Source organism: Lytechinus pictus, chromosome 7 (assembly GCF_037042905.1).
Source record: "Lytechinus pictus isolate F3 Inbred chromosome 7, Lp3.0, whole genome shotgun sequence".
Lineage (NCBI taxonomy): Eukaryota > Metazoa > Echinodermata > Echinoidea > Temnopleuroida > Toxopneustidae > Lytechinus > Lytechinus pictus.
Genome location: NC_087251.1, coordinates 41,942,576 through 41,959,734, shown reverse-complemented (window position 1 = coordinate 41,959,734; position 17,159 = coordinate 41,942,576). Strand labels below are relative to the sequence as shown.

The 17,159-nt window shown below is 34.2% G+C and overlaps 1 protein-coding gene across 1 annotated transcript in view; it reads left to right on the top strand.

Annotated features, from left to right (window-relative positions):
• Positions 1-439: 439 nt before the first annotated feature.
• The window catches only part of LOC129264204 (dihydrolipoyllysine-residue succinyltransferase component of 2-oxoglutarate dehydrogenase complex, mitochondrial-like), a 40,044-nt gene continuing 23,324 nt past the window's right edge, over positions 440-17,159 (top strand). Inside the window, exons 1-7 of the mRNA XM_064101513.1 lie at positions 440-499; positions 1,779-1,812; positions 3,306-3,369; positions 5,049-5,131; positions 7,481-7,555; positions 14,284-14,339; positions 15,952-16,060. Of these exons, the coding sequence (XP_063957583.1) occupies positions 440-499; positions 1,779-1,812; positions 3,306-3,369; positions 5,049-5,131; positions 7,481-7,555; positions 14,284-14,339; positions 15,952-16,060 (481 nt within the window). The remainder of the gene's footprint in view (positions 500-1,778; positions 1,813-3,305; positions 3,370-5,048; positions 5,132-7,480; positions 7,556-14,283; positions 14,340-15,951; positions 16,061-17,159) is intronic.

Below are 17,159 nucleotides of genomic sequence, written 5' to 3'. Positions count from 1 at the left end.
AAAAGAGTTGCCAAAGCTGTTGTACACGTATAATTTCACACATTTATATATATATACACACTAGCTTATTTTTAAAGTAGAAATATATTGCAAATCCTAAAAATGGAGAATTATATATCAAATTAAAGGAGAAAATAAGAACACGATGGTGTAAATCATTTATCATGGAGACCGATGAAACTCAGTTATTTGATAGTATACAGTTCTCTCTCTGAATGCTTCAAACACGCAGAATTATGTCCGCGAAATTGGGGATTTTTGATGACATGCATGAGTGTACGAGAGACGTGATTGGCTCTCCCATGTCGAGCTCCACTTGCATGCAAAACCTGTTGCGAGGGTACGTTTCTCCACACTGTCACTGAATACTTCGATCACGAAATGAAAGAAAACCCAGAAGTTTATCTAGATTTGGATTTTCAAATTGATGATTTTGAAGATGAAGAGAATGATGATGAAGTTTCTAGCTCTAGTGAACAACAGAGTGACGTGGATGGAGGTAAATTAGGGGAATTACACAGGTGATGATGAGTCGGAAAATTCAACTTGCATGCCGAATCGCTACCAACTGACTTACTCACCAAAAATCCCCACTGAAAATCCTAATTTCGGTCTTAAAATTCCAGGATCTGTGCCAAATATCCAGAGCACCAAGTGAATTAGTTCAGATTTCAAAAGTGTAGTCGCAGAAAAGTACTCAGAAAAAAAAAATTGATTTTCTTCAGAGTTTACGATCTTATTTTCTTGCAAATTTAGGATGGTATCTTCAAAATTAATCCAATAAAAAGGGAAAAATTTTCTATCAAAGGTACAGCATGACCTGCTGGTGCCGCGCAGCGTTTTGAAAAATAGTACCCACTACCCAGGATATCGAGAGTTTGAAAATCAATACGCATTTTTCTGAAGCGCCGTGCCCGTGATTCTAAAAAATCCACTCAGTTACACGTCAGAACTCGACGATCCATGAAAGTAAAAACTGCTGTTTCGCTGGCCTGGCTGTCTGACTACTATGCAGTCATAAGTGGGAGACTGGACGGGCGCTGACGGGAGCGATCTTCATGTTGGGAGTCGCTCAGTACTATAGCAGTTTTAGGCAGTTGCGAGAGCGATTCCAAAGCACACGAGGGCGGAATCGCTCGTTGCTCCCGTCTATTTTCAACTCAGGTTAGATGTCAGATTCCAAGATGGATTCTCTCATGAAAAAAATTGATTTCAAGTGACATTTCTGATAATTTTCCCTTTATTTGGGTAACTCTATATGGTCATCAACTGTCACAAAATAGGGAAATATTGACGGGTACATGTAATCATATCCTAAATAGTATCAATCGTACGGGGAGCAGGGAGTAAGTATGATCGGATAGATAAGATTCTGAACAAAATAGTGGTTTGTGTCATTTCCAGTTCAGTATGTTGTATTATTTCTAAATAAAGGCCATACTCATTCATATTACTGTCTAATTATCAATACAATGAAAAAAATAATAAATAACCATTTATCTTTGGCAGGGACAGAACTAGATTTGAATCTCTGGAATACCTTTTCTATTTCCCTACATATATTTTATATTCTAATTAACTTTAGCAAAATATTGACTCTCGATATATCCATATTTATTTGTCTTACATATTTTTGTAAGTGGTGAGTAATTTTTGTTGCTGATTTTTTTGGGTAAAAACAGATCTTTATTTTTGCTTAATGTGTAGTAAAGATTTAAAACCTCTTTTCGTTTTTATTATGAAATAGTAATTATTTGTATTTATCCATATCTTTGTAGGTATGCATATCAAGGAACATCAAGTTGAATATAGGTAAGAAAATAGAACTTGCTTATCACCCAATCAAAATTTAGGTGTCCTTAGTAGTCGGGAATAGTACTGCGAGGGGGCAGTTAGGTGACCACCCCTATTTGATTTTTCAAGTAGCGATGGAAAGATGAAGAAAAGGAAAGAAAGGGGAAGGATGACTATAAAAAAAAGAAATGTCCAAGAATATAATGCCCTATTAAAGGGAAAATTCACAAAGAAAGTTTGTTGTAAAAATGATAGAAAAAAAAATAAAAATATTGTAAAAGGTTTGAGAAAAATCCACCCAAGAATACAAAATTAAATAGAATTTCAGTTATTTGATTTGTGACGTCATATGCGAGCAGCTTTCCTAAATATCGAATGGTATAACAAATCAATGAAATGTAATTTACTTCGAAAATTGAAAATAGTTTTGTTGTGACATTCAGTATATCAATAGACAAATCATTTCACACACCTTCCTAAAAAGAAAACAAAAATTAGTCGTCACAAACAATTGAAAATTTGAAATTTATGCATTTTATATTACATAACATATGGGCATTGTGGCATGTGCCTGTAATCCAAGCTGTGGGGAAGTTACAAATGGATGCAGAGGTTCGAGGTTCGAGCCCTTGTCACGTCTTTCAGATGGTGACGTTAAAGGTCTGTCCCAGACGTAAATAATCATATCTGATTGATGCACATCTGACAAAACTCAAATACACACACACATACACACACACAGCTGCTCATTTATGATGTCAGAAATACAAAACTTGAAATTCTTATAACTTCCTTAATCTTTAATGGATTTTCCTCAAACCTTCACCAGTATTTTTTATCATTTTTTCTGCTATTTTTACAACAAACTTTTCTTCAGGGTGAACTTCTCCTTTAAAGTATTATTCAATTGAGGAAAAGGCCATTGTTTTAAGCAGGGACGCGAGTGCCCTGTTTTAAGTTTGTGCTGTCCCCCAATAAAAACACCCTATCACTGCTCCTGATGGTAGGTACATGTGGTAAGTTAAAGTTCCTCAAGAAACGTAACCCTGACAAACCCATTTCCCCTCTTTTCCTCTTTTCAGAATTAATTCATATCTAGGCTTTTTGCATAAAACCTTAAATGTATGGTTCATAATTGTATTTACCTTGTTAACCATTTGCTCACCAGGCAAAAAACAACCAATTAAGAAGGTGTAAGGGAGTAGCGGCCTGTTATTATCAGGGCTTATTTAATAGTAAGCTGTGAATACCCTTCTGGTCAAGGAGGGTTCCCTGCAAAAGCAGGGGGTCCCGGCAAAAGGCCTTGAAAACATTGCTCGGTTTCAACATGTATCTCCAAACATTTGTAAATATCCCGTGTATATGTAAGTTCTTGTGTAATTTTCTTTGATTGTATTTTAACACTGTAAGTTGAAGTATAAGGGATACATTAATTAAACTGATCCTTGATTTTTTTATACAACTTATTAGCCTTTATCTTAATCTCTGTGAAAATGGTTTTATTTTTCAAGCTTCATCGGAGGGATGTCAGTGGAGGGCATATAATCAGCTTTCAAAGTATCAACAAGCTCTGAGGTATACATTTACTTCATCTCACCATCTCTCTCATCCATTCATCTTTACATTCCACCTCTTTAATTTCATCCCTGAGTAACCACACTAAAAGTCCCCAAGGCAGACTTGTTGCTTTTCATTTAACTTCCTCCCTTTTTCCAATGTTGAAAGCATTATTGATTGCAAGAGAGGGGGAAAACTTAGACCTTGATATATTTCTCTTGTAATCATATTTGCATCCATGGATCATTAATAACAGAAGAAGGCCGCAGCAGGGGCTCAGAAATTCCCTCGTGTGAGACAGATCATGAATAATTCACACCCAACTTTATAGATGCATTAAGAAGAGCAACAAGATGAAAATACATCCAAGGGTTCACCTCCATCACAGCCAGTTTAGGCAGATAATACAGCATGTTATTAATTTTCCATCTCTGTATGCCGTTATGCAATGAAGCATGGACCAGCAATGGCCAATGATCTGTAGAATAGTGGATAAGGTATAATGCTAATCTTTCAAGTGGTTTGAACAAAGCAGCGTGGAGAATGCAATGCAAATATTATACCACCCATAAACGATATACAATTCAGCCATCAGTGAGGACAATTGTCAGGGGAAATGGATATATTGACAGTAGAGAAATTGCATTGAGAGGGGTGATATATGTTTTTCATTTAAAATCTTGGGAAGGAACCCTTTCCATCAAATGCAGCTCTGACCCATTTTTTGTTGTTGTAAAGTAGCCTCAAATGATCCTTCGTCCCCTTGGTTAGGTATAGTAGTGCTGTGTTTGATTAGAAAAGAAAGTCTCCCCATTCTGGGTAAATGCACTCTGGAAGTGTGTGCTCATGCTATCGGTTATTCAAGTGAAATCATTTGGAATTAACAAAGACTATGGATGCTGTACCAACAGGTTCCTCTGAAGCAAACAGTAATGTGTGAGAATTAGCCCCCTAATGTGTGTATCATTCATTATCTACCCTCATAGGATAAAGCAGTGGTCATTGAGGATAGATTTTAGACATGGTTAGATATTTTGATATTCACCAATTTTTTGTTTAGAGGGGAAATGGAGAAAATCATTTCATTTTGGTTTCACTCGAGCATTCAAATCAATTATATTTAGATGGGATGATTTTCATTTAAGACATCTTGGTCTTGTAATGCTATAGAATGATAGATTGCAAGTACATAATTATTGTGTTTTTATGTTCATCTTTGAATTTACCCACTCTCATATCCTAAACATTTAAAATGCTTTCTCTGCACTAAATAATTTTTTTCTTTGGGTCCATGTTGTAGGAAATCAGAAGGGAATTCTCTGTATAATATGTTTTAATTCTCTGCTCAAACAACTTCTTTCTAGAAGTACATTGTACATTTTAACTTGAACAGTTGAAGTGTTATTCCTAATTAAATTATATTTGGGATCCATATTGTGGAAAATTAAAAGGGAATTCTTTTTTAAGGATGTTTCTATGTTACTTCTCTGCTCAAACAACTTCTTTGTAGATTGATTGCATAGTTATTTTGTCTTCCTAGACATATTTAACTTCACTTATTTCACTTATTTCTGAACAGTTGAAATATTGTTCCTAACTAAATCATTTTTGGAGGATCCATTTTGTAGAAAATTAAAAAGGATTTTTAAAAATTACATATTCCTTTTTTCCTCTCTGCTCAACCAACTTCTATAAAGTACAAGGATACAGCCAGCAATAGGAAGCTACCAGTCACAACCAATCTGGGATCTAAAAGGAATCCATACTTCACATTATTATAGTAAGTATAATAGTAAAAGATAGTACCCCTACATCTCACACTACCAGAATACCATGTACCTTCAAGGGAAATTCCAGATGAGTCCAATGTCCAATTCAGTGGAATGTTCCAATTGTATAAGCAAAATATCATCATGGCAAAGCCAGACTTTTTGTTATTATGTTGTCTAATTCAGGCAAGTATTGAGTTAGACTTACTGTATAGAACACCTTCCTAATAATCATTAAATATGTTCTTGGTTTAGAAGGGATAGAATAGTCATTTTTAGCTCATCCGGCCCGAAGGGCCAGATGAGCTTATGCCGTGGCGTCTGTCGTCCGTCCACAATTTCAAAATGCTTCTTCTTTGCCATTTCAAGTCCGATTTCAATTCTGTTTGCTTTATATGATAGCACTTGGTGGGGGATTCTAAACTTTTACACAGAATTTTGAAACTCTTAAATATGCTAATTTATGCACATTTTTCAAAATTCACAAAAAATGCTTATTTGTTGACCGATTTTGATTTTTTTGCTTCCATCTGGTAGAGCTTCATGAGGTTCACCAAACTTCTACACAGAATTTTGAAATTTTGACTAGAACAATTTTAATGCTTAGTTATGCGAAATTAATTTATGCATATTTTTAAAAATTCACATAAAATGCTTCTTCTTTATTCGTTGACCGATTTTGATTTTTTTTTTCTTCCATCTGGTAGAGCTTCATGAGGTTCACCAAACTTCTACACAGAATTTTTAAATTTGGAGTAGAAAATTATTTATGCTAATTAATGCAAAATTCATAAATCACAGAAAATGCCTCTTTATTTGTTGACTGAATTTCAAAATGCTTCTTCTTCATAATTTCAAGTCTGATTTCAATTATGTTTGCTTTATATGATAGCATTAGATGGGGGATTCAAAACTTCTACACAGAATTTTGAAACTCATTAAAGGTCAAGTCCACCCCAGGAAAATGCTAACTTGAATAAATAGAGAAAAATCAAACTAACATAGTGCTGAAAATTTCATCAAAATCAGATGTAAAATCAGAAAGTTATGACATTTTAAAATTTCGCTTATTTTTCACAAAACAGTGATATGTACAACTAGGTGAGTCAGTCGATGATGTCCATCACTCACTATTTCTTTTGTTTTTTATTGTTTGAATTATACAATATTTCATTTTTTATAGATTTGACAAAAAGGACCAACTTGACTGAACCATATATTATTAAACAATGCTAATTCCACATGTTCAGGGAGGAATTAATTGTTGTATCACTTGACAATGAGGAGAAAATTAGAATATTTAATATTTCATATAATAAAATACGAAAGAAATAGTGAGTGGATGACGTCATCAGTCTCCTCATTTGCATACCAACCAGGATGTGCATATAACTTTTTTGTGAAATTAAGCGAAACTTTATAATGTCATAACTTTCTTATTTTACATCCGATTTTGATGAAATTTTTAGTGTTATGCTTGTTGGATTTTTCTCTTTTTTATTAAATCAACTTTTTGTTGGGGTGGACTTGTCCTTTAAATATGCTAATTTATGCATATTTTTAAAAATTAACATAAAATGCTCCTTCTTTGATTGTTGATCGATTTTTATTTTTCTTCCATCTGGTAGAACTTCATGAGGGTCACTAAACTTCTACACAGAATTTTGAAATTTTCAGTAGAAAATTATTTACGATAATTCATGCAAAATTTATACATAAATCACAGAAAATGCCTCTTCTTTATTTGTTGACCAATTTTGATTTTTTTTTCTTCCATCTGGTAGAGCTGCATGAGGTTCACCAAACTTGTACACTAAATTTTGAATTTTTTTCTAGGAAATTATTTATGCTAATTTATGCAAAATTTATTCATATATCACAAAAATGTTTTTTCTTCTTCATTTGTAAATCAATTTTAATTTTGTTTGCTTTATATGATAGCTCGAGGTGGTGATACAAAATTTCAACACAGAATTTTGAAACTCATTAAATATACTCATTTATTCATATTTTTTAAAAACTCACAAAAATACTTTTTTATTTCTTGATTGATTTTGATTATTTTTGTTCCATCTGAGAGCTACATTGTACATGAGGTTTACCAAGGTTCTACACAGAGTTGAGAAATTTTGACTAGAAAATTATTTATGCTTAATTTATATGAAATTTATTCATAGATCACAAAAATGCTTCTATGTCATTTTTTCATCAATTTCAATTCTATATCCTCAATTTATGTCACCAATGTAATTCACTACAGTGTCAACTTGGCTAAAATTAAATGTGTTAAATTTCGTTGCGAGATGCCCGATGAGCTCCACATCATTGATGTGCTAGTTTTGTTTTATTTTGTGTTTCAGATGATGAAGTTAAAGTGGTAGAAACACCTCCTTTTGCCGAGTCGGTGTCAGAGGGCGATGTAAGGTGGGATAAAGGTAAGATGATTCAACTTTATATTATTCCTAAGATACACCATTGATCCATGTGTTACTCCAGTAATTTGTTCTTCTTTGTCTTGGTTCTTCTTGTTATTTTGCAATTATCGCTTTCTTTTGAAACAACTCTTGTAGGAATTCAGCAACTCAGCTTTCCATCGCATTAACATATTATACTGTTTATTTAGCGCCATATTATCCTTGTAAAAATTGTTCATATACTCAACCAGTGATTTTTGTTTTACTTGATAGTAAATACTTATCATCTGTCACTGCAAAATTAATTTTCCACTGTAAACAAAATTTTATTATAATTTGTCATTTTTATTATTTTAGTTCAATACTACACATCAATACACTTCTCCTAACCATTTTCAGGTAAAATTTTTGTCAGCTTTTTTTTGCTAGGTAAAGCATGCATCACATCACCCCTCCCAAGTTTCAACATTGCTCAGTGTTTCCTCCCCCCCCCCCATGTTATGGTGTTCGACCCACATGTTATCTTAGTAGAGAGCTACAAAATTGGTTCAAATAGAAGAAAACTCTGTAAACCTGTAAATTGCTTATATGCAATATACATTGGATACATATACATTATACTATGGAATATACATTAATTTGAGACCAGGGTCTTACGAAGACTTACGATTGATCCAATCAATCGTAACTCTGGAAATCCATCAGTGTCATAATTTTTTTCTTCAGGAAATTTGCAAAATGTCTTTTGTAAACAAAGGAGATCACACCAAATTGTCAAGAAATCAATGAATTTATAGATATACATTCATATCTAGAATTTTTTAAAAAAATAAACATGCATTTTGTATGCTGACTTTGCTGGCCGTCCATAGTTGCGATTGATCGGATAAATCGTAACTCTTTGTAAGATGACCCTGTTGTTGGTGATTCCCTTGTATGCACTTTTTTTGTTAAGTGAATATGTGTTAAAGGCTATACTAGGTCAAGTGCAGATAAAGGTAACTTCCCTTTCTGCTTCTGTGACTATCATCTAAAAGGCAAAGAGAGTTGAAGGAGGATAAGAGAAATGATTTAAAGGTTAAATGTAATACAGATCAATAGGAATGGTTAGTAAAGCTTACCCCCTCCCCACGCAAAAGAAGAAACGGCTGCGCTTTTCTGTTCATTGAGAAAATAGATAATTATGGAGTATGTGTACAAATGAATTTCATGATTTCCTTTTAAGAAAATACCCACCAGCTGGATTGTACTTTAAATTGACACTGGAGCTTCTAACTTTATTATCAATATTCTCACTTATTGATCCTTTCAGTAGATCATGTTCATTTAATATATGGCTTTATATCTGTTATGTAAATATACACGATTGATTGCCATGGAGGACTACATCTGTGAGTCTAGGCCTACTACTTGTATTTACAAAAATATTTATTGCTTACGACTTTGCAGAATAGATTGGAGCTACATAGGTGATGCAACCATTTGCACACACCTATTGTTCAAGGTGACGTTAGCATAGAGATTGTACGGTTGTAGCCCGCAGCATGCATTTTAGAAATCTAATTTGGGGACTACCTGTATTAAGAGTTTAGATTCTATTCTTTATCATCAAAAAAAAAAATGATGGAAATATTTACGGAAATGAGAAAGACTTGTTAACACGGTATGGTGCCATTAGTTACCAGAATGTGACCATTTTCCATCGGGGCTGTGTCCCTCTCCCCCTCCCCCGCCTTCAGGAAATGAATGTACAGTGTAGTCACATTAATTTTACTGCATGTATAATAGTTCCAAACTCTCTAGGCCTTCAGTATAATTCTTTTTACTGCTGTATTATAAATTATTCTAATAAATTTGTTTTATATTGAATAAATCAGAATGATGATATTTAATCACCATTCTGAACTATCAAATGACATTTTCTGAATGAAGTCATCTTTAAATGCATCCATGTTCATGGGGAGAAATGGATTTATTTCGGAATGATGATTATAATCTTTAATTTTCTTTTGTTATCTTTTGCCTTTTTGATGAGGCATCAACTCGTTTCTGACTTCTTTCTCTGATGGAAATGTTAGTTTTTCAGAGTTTTTATTTTTCTTTTAATTGAAAGATGATTAATATCCAGTAGTAAATGTATTTGAATAATGAATATAGCTTTATTTTTCAGTCCAATTAAGCAGCATTTATTGCAAATGCCTCAACATTAAAAAATACAAAAAAATCATATGAATGTCCATAATTGAAATTGGCCTAGTCTTTAATTATTGTTTATACATGTATTTGTTATATTTTTGTTTGTCCTACAAACATTTACCCCCCCCCCAAAAAAAAAAAATGGATCTCTAATGTTGTAAGTTTGGTGTTAGTGGTATTTGATAGTTGCATTGAATATGTTTTAGTTCGAAGATCACTTTCATTTTAGAAGTTATTTTCCTTGGTCCTGTACTGTAAATACGTTGAGCACTTACGTGAAAGTGGGTGCACTTTGTCATTTAACTGATGGAGTTGTTGACGGTTTTCTATACCTACATTATGTATGATTTGTTAGCGAGGGAGGTAAAGCCAAGCCTGTTATGACTGTGTGATCATTAAAAGAATCCGACTCTACTGAGGGCAATGCACAATTGGAAGTGTCAATGTCCCTGTCTTAATCCTATTCTTATTGACATCGTGTTAAAGGGTGTCGGTCATTGATTTTAATATCGGCAAGGAATTACCAGAGATCTCTTCTATTCTACCCAAACAAACCTCCTGCTGTAAACACCATGTCCAATCCCGCGTGCACGTGCCAAAGCACAGCTGCCCTCCTTTCACCATTACTACAAGATTTCCTCTGCGAGATCAAAAGAAATATTGACGCGGGGCCGAGATGGCTTTTGGAGAAGATGCGGAATGAAAGGGAAGAGAATGTTTGGAAGGATATGAGTAGGAATGAGACAAGTCATGGGGTGTGAAGGGTTGCCGGGAATCCAGATGCCTCACACCTACAGGTTGCCCAAGTGTTGGCATTTTCAACTTTGATATCACTCCAGATGGTCTTCAATTGTCAAGAAGAGGTTAAGAGATTGGTTTACAAGTGGCTTTTGAAGTGAATTTAATGCATTGGGTAGGTGTTGGGTTTTACAAATCACATATATAGAGATGAAGTTTTTAATTTATTGCTTGCTGTTGTATAAAATGAACCAAAGTTGGGTGTAGGAGCTCTTTATCATGCAAGATGCCATGTACTTGTTTAACCTGATTTTTTCATGTTTTTTTTTTATCTGCAGTCCTCCTTTTTTGTTGAAAGGGGGGGGGTGGTCAAGGTATTTGAAGCATCCTTTATTTTCAGGAACTCTTTATCATGTCAAAGTCATGTATTTGTAGAAGTTGATTCTTTCTTGTTTTTGTCAGCAATCCTCTCTTTTTTTGTATTGTAGGTCGGGGTGTCGGGTCAAAATATAATGAAATGAAGCGGTCTTATCTTCTTCATTGAAATACATCATGCCATCTGTAATTACATCCCTCTTTGGGAAAGCTGGAATCTCCATCTCTTCACAGTTCTTTTTCTATTTTTTTAAATCATGATTTTTAATACCAGCACCAAGATATATAAAATCAATGTTATTTCTGACCCTGCATATCTGATGAATGCATATCAATACAAGTCTTATCGTAGACTTCTCTATGCAGTTTATGAGATTTTGTAGTTTACATGCATCTGGTACTATTCTGGGTTATCCAATAAAGATATTAACTTGGCAAATATCATAAAATCTTTACATCTTTATATGAATGTACTTGGGTTTATCTTTGCCAGCGTATTGCTATATTCAATTTTAACTACTTGCACTTGTTCGATCAATACAGTATTTTCTCTTGTACATACATGTATATTTCCTGATTCACAATTTTCTTGACATGCTCTAGCACTCAACCTTATAAAGTGACTCATTTACTTGTTACGCAGCATCTCGTCTTTCTACCAACATATTAAATATTTATCTTCGCTGTGGTTTAAACTATGAAAACCATGTCCTTTATAAATGAAACAAAACATCTCCACTTTGTCTTTCTACATGTAAATTATATTCTTTTGAAAATGAAGATTTTTTTAAATTTTCATTCCATCTTTCCAAAAAAAAAGACTTATGACTATGAATAGCTTGCTTGGTACAGTAACTAGAGCATAGCAATGAAATGAATTGAAACATATTTCTTAAGAATAGGGGAGAAAGGCAGACGTTGACAGTTTCTATTTATGAAGTCATGCATAAGAGCTTGGCACTATTGTGGTAAACGTTCTATTGTCTTCAAGTCATGAGTCTTCATCGTAGCTAAGAAGTTGTTATTCAATTGTCAGTCATTCTGTCTCAGTCGTCTGCAAAGAGCTCTTTATTTTCACAAAGTCACTCCGGAGAAATACAGAATAATGGTACCATCAATAATGTATTGCAATCAAGTAAATTGACATTTGCTGGGAATATAAATTTTCAATATAAGTTCATCATTCATTCATTTTTTCTCTTACATTTTCTTTTACAACCCCTTTGATTTTTTTTTTAATTCATGTGCAAAATGTTAACAAGAACTTACTATATGTACTGTGCAAATAGATTTGCATATAAATGTATCAAGATTAAATAAAATTGCCAGTTGGGTAAAAAATACAGGAAAATATTTTATTTTATGATAAGGGTTGAAATAATGTTATAGAGGAACTGTACTGTAAATTTTGAAAATAGATTGATAAATACGGCCTTCACAAAGATCAAGCTTGAATATAGCTTATCTTGTAAATTTGAATCATTTCAAAGCTCTTTGCTTTGCATAGTTGAAGGTGGATTGTTTATTTGTAACAAGAACAGGCGATTTGATGAACAAATAAATTGAAATGAGAAAAGATAGATTGAGAGAAAACGTGAAAGAAAGAAATTAAGAGAAACCTACTTCATCCTAATGGCCTTGGAGTAATAATGACATTTTCATTTCAATCCCGTCTCGCAAGCCAAAAAAATAATTGGTATATTGAAGGGATGCGTTTCGTCTGGCAAGCCCAAGCCATGTCCATTTAAAAGTCTTTCCGACACCTCAATCCAAAGACGAGACTAATTGAGCTATCCAAAGATGAATGGCAAATTAGATAAAGTGCTCATCTTTCTTGTCTGAAAACTAATCATCTTTTAGCTTGGGTGATGCGATGCGTGGTCGCTCATCGTTATGGCAAGGCCCCATTACTATCCTCTGGGGTCTCGTCGTATTCTCATTTTCAAATGCTTCATTTATTCTCCTAAATAATTGATGACATCTTGCCTCCTCCTCCTCTACAATCATCCCTCTCTTCAAACTGTTGCTCTTTTTATCATCACTTCAGGGTATGCAAGAAAAATAGGCGTTCTTATTTATAAATGTATTTGTTTTACTCAAGCTGTTCAGAAAAATATATATGTATTTTACATCTGGAAAGTGGAAATATGATACAATAGTTTTGGGGTGTATTTTAAAAGGTACATGTAACAGGAGTTATTGGAAATAAAAGCCCTGATATATATTAAATTTTGTTTGGTTGTTGATTTAATTAACTTAAGATATTTGTATTGTATTGATGTGCATACATGTACATATCATAATACAATTTCATTTGGAATTTTTAAAATGAATATTAATTCTTTATATAAAAGCATTGCCTCTGTAATAAAAAAAATTGATGGAGAATAGAAAGTGACTTGTGTAAAAAGGCATGTGTTTTGATAGATAAGGACACACAAGTACATGTAGTGGTGACATACATGAATGTCTTAAACTGAAAATCATTTTGCTATGCCAGTAGCATACTTGGTCTAGCATTGTTAGAAAGCTTACATGTACAGTAGTTCTTTCTGAATTCTTTTGTATTCTCTAACATATCTGTACTTTTCTGAACTTACAATAAACTATTGTTTTGGCTATCAAATTTCTTAGCTTTCAAAGCAAAGATAAGGCAGTCCAAGGATGAACTTTCAAGAAGTACCTAGTAAACCAGGATATAACTACTTGTATTTCCAAGAAATTATATCTCAGGCTCTCTTGCATTAATTATCTACAAAATAGTTGGGTCAATTTACACCTTACATGTAAGTGCTAGAGTTTTATCCTTGAATTCCCGAAACTTGCTCATAAGTCATAAACTTGGCCTGAAATTCAGAATAATTTGGTCTAGAACGTAGTTTCCTGAATTGTTTGCAGGTCTTGTTTTACTTAGTTATAGTGAGCATTTTGCATGCTTATTCTTCATACAGTGATTCTACATACTGCTGGTACTTGTATATGTTTTGTCCTTGACGGTGAAATTCTGCCTTAAATTCCTACTGTAGATGTTCCCAGAAGTCCTTGAATTTCAACCACGCAGACGTTGCTAAATTAAATTTTGGGATTTTTTTTTAATACAGAAAATCAGAAATTTCACGAGATACCTGTATTTGTGTTTGAGATGGTGGTATTGATTAATTTTCTTCAGCTTTATGATATTTGTCTCTTTTTGTTTTGGGTGGGGGTGGGATTCAGGTTGGTATATGTTTATGGATTATGAAGTTGTCCAAATGCAATTTCAAATGAATTTCAAATAATCATATTCAGGTGAGTGAAAAGTGGACTGTTAGCACCAATATCCATGTGAAATTGTTTTGAATAATCTATTACATACTTTGAGCAAAACATCTGTTTAAAAGTAAAGTATGAATGAGTTTCATATGTTTTGTTTTGTATCCATTCTTCACTATGATTTGCAGGTGTAGGGGACTTTGTAGAGGAAGATGAAGTTATTGGAGAGATCGAAACAGACAAGGTATTGACAATCATATCCAATGTTCCCATTTCAGTTGCCCTTGTATATGATCCCCTTGAGCTTAGGTGTAACTCGTAACACAAAGCTTAGCAATGATTGTAAGAGCATTTTTTTCTGTGATTGATTCCAACGACAATGTACAATCAATCGTGAAAATCAAGCGTACGAGTAATCACTAACCTTTGTGTTACGGGATCCTGAAGCGCTTGTTAAAGTATGTGTATGTACTTCATACAGGTATGTCGGGACCACGAGTCACATTATCAAGTGCAGTCATTGTTGGGTCATTTCCTGTAAATCTCACTTTCCCTTCCATTCTTCTCTTTATAAAATCCCTGGATAACATTACCAGATGTTTAGTTGGTCCTCAATGTTACAGTATGTATACCCCTCCAATTAGTCTGTTTGTTATTGTTGGTCATATGCACTTTTTGTCCGTAGAATCGGGTTACTGGTTTTCTTTTCTATTGTGTTTCAAACAGAATATTGAATCACCTTGTGAGGAGGCTTCCGTGACATTGTTTGTGTACATTAGTGAGTGTTTGTGGTGGTAAAAATAGATGTTAAGGAGTTAAAATGGGATAAATATAAAGTGCGTGTTGTGAGTAAACAAGGGAGGATGTAGTAAATTTCAACTTTGATTTCCAATGGAGACGTGAATGTAGCATGAACAAAGAGTGCTAAAGATCTAAAGATCTGGATGTAGCTCTACTTGAGCTGTTATTTAAGCTGTCTGGCATGCAGTCTACTCTAGGTTAGCTGTATTCAAACAACATGGAGAAGAAGCTCCATGAATGTTATACTTTCGATACTATTGTGTAATAAATGGAGTTTCTTTCCATATTTGTACACAGCTAACATGAAGAAGGCTGCAAGGGCCAAGGCTTGAATAAAGCTGAAGTACAACTATGTCAAGTTGTCTCAGCTCTATTCTGTCTTCACATATACGGTAAAGAGAGAAAGGGGGTTGTATTTGAAAGAGGCAAAGATGCTGTTTATGAAAATGTCCATTGCTTTGTATTACTAAGTCGATTTCACGATGCGCAACATCTAGTTCAGGGAATAATTTTACCTTTCAAATTTGCTTTTACTGGTTGTTAGATACATGTAATATCTTGCAACTATTGTTTTTGCCACCCCGTGTAAAAAAAAATAATGCACAAAGGAAACTTAGTGTAGCACTCATACAAAACTGTGGAGCAAATTTGAGATGCGATTCCCGGACATTTCACGAGTCCTGTTATTTTTAACTCAGTGTACACTGAAATGGACATAAGTATGTGAGGAAGAAATCATTTAGCTCTTGAAAATTTCATCTGTGGTGCTTCGTTTCTCCCCTTCATCTCTCCCTCTTTCTCTTTTTTTCTTTCTCTCTTTGTCTGTCTGTCTCTCTAGATCTTCCTCTGAATTAATTATTCTAATTGATTCATGCAATGATGGAGAAATTTATTTCTTTAAAAAATGATTTTTGTTGTTGAAGCATCTCTGTTGGTACTGTTCACCGGTGAAGCTCAATACGCCCATCAATATGTTGTATTAAGTCTCTTGTACATTATCTGTCCAACCATGCAAACCATCAAAGATCATCATCCTATATACATTGTCTTGACAGACTTCTATCCCAGTACCAGCACCATGTAGTGGAGTCATCCTTGAGTTGTTGACACCAGATGGAGAGAAGGTTGTAGCAGGTCAAGAGCTTCTCAAGATACAAGTCTCAGGTATGGTCCCTCTTCCTAGTTTGAAAACAAAATATAATTCAAAGATCTCTTGCGCTGCAGCCACACGCAACGAAACCGACTCCAAACCAACAGATTGTATTCAAAGATACTATATGGGGAAGATTGGACACTTCGGCGATTTTTTTTGAAACGCTCCCAAACGCCCGAAAAATGCTCCGGGGGAAGGACACCCACTGGCGTTGAGTTAGTAAACCATCGCACATCGGCGCGCAGCTGTGTATAAAACATCAGGGGTAAATGAGAGAGGGGACTTTGGAAAGGGCTCAAGGGTGGTCCTTGGGAATGATTTCACCTTTTATTATTCAGAAACCTTTGAAATATATTCATCTTTAATACAAGCAACAACAAAAAATTGAATGAAAAAAATTTTAAGATGTAAAAATCGTCTATTCCTTCACCGTTTCTCTCATATGTTTTGTACACAACGATCTCACGATACGCAAAGGTAAAAAAAGGTTGTTACTTCTGTGGGGCGCTCTTCCTGACCGTTTCATTACGCGGTCTTTGTACTGTCTGATCTTCCCCTTGTAGTATCTTTGTTGTATGTCATTGGAAATAACTTTACAGATTTGGTTGGTTTGGACTCAGTATCACCGGTGTGACTGTCACATATTATTATGATGAATGTGTGTTTTCCAATTTCAGGAAAGTTTTGAAGGATGGTATTTATCGCAGATTTCATTTGGGATTCCTGGAAGAATGTAGGATCAGTGATGATAGATAGCTGCAAATTGTATTAGTTGATGTGTAATATGTTTTCCCTATTTGATAAGTACAGAAATATTGGTATGGCCAGATAGTTTGTCCGAGAAAATATTTAGATATCCTTACCCATATTTTTGTTGCCTTGTGCTAAAATGACAAGGAAATATTGCAGATGACCTGATTGAAATGCAATTGAAAATTTCGTAGAAACACCATAGGTAGTTGCATGGTTCAATTGAAAATGACTACACACTTTTAGAGACCCTGACATAATACATACTTGATGATATGCTGTTTAATCCCTACATTGTTTGCGATGCCCTTCATTCTGTTATTGGTATAATCAGGAAATCGGTTGATTTGAATCAAGAAT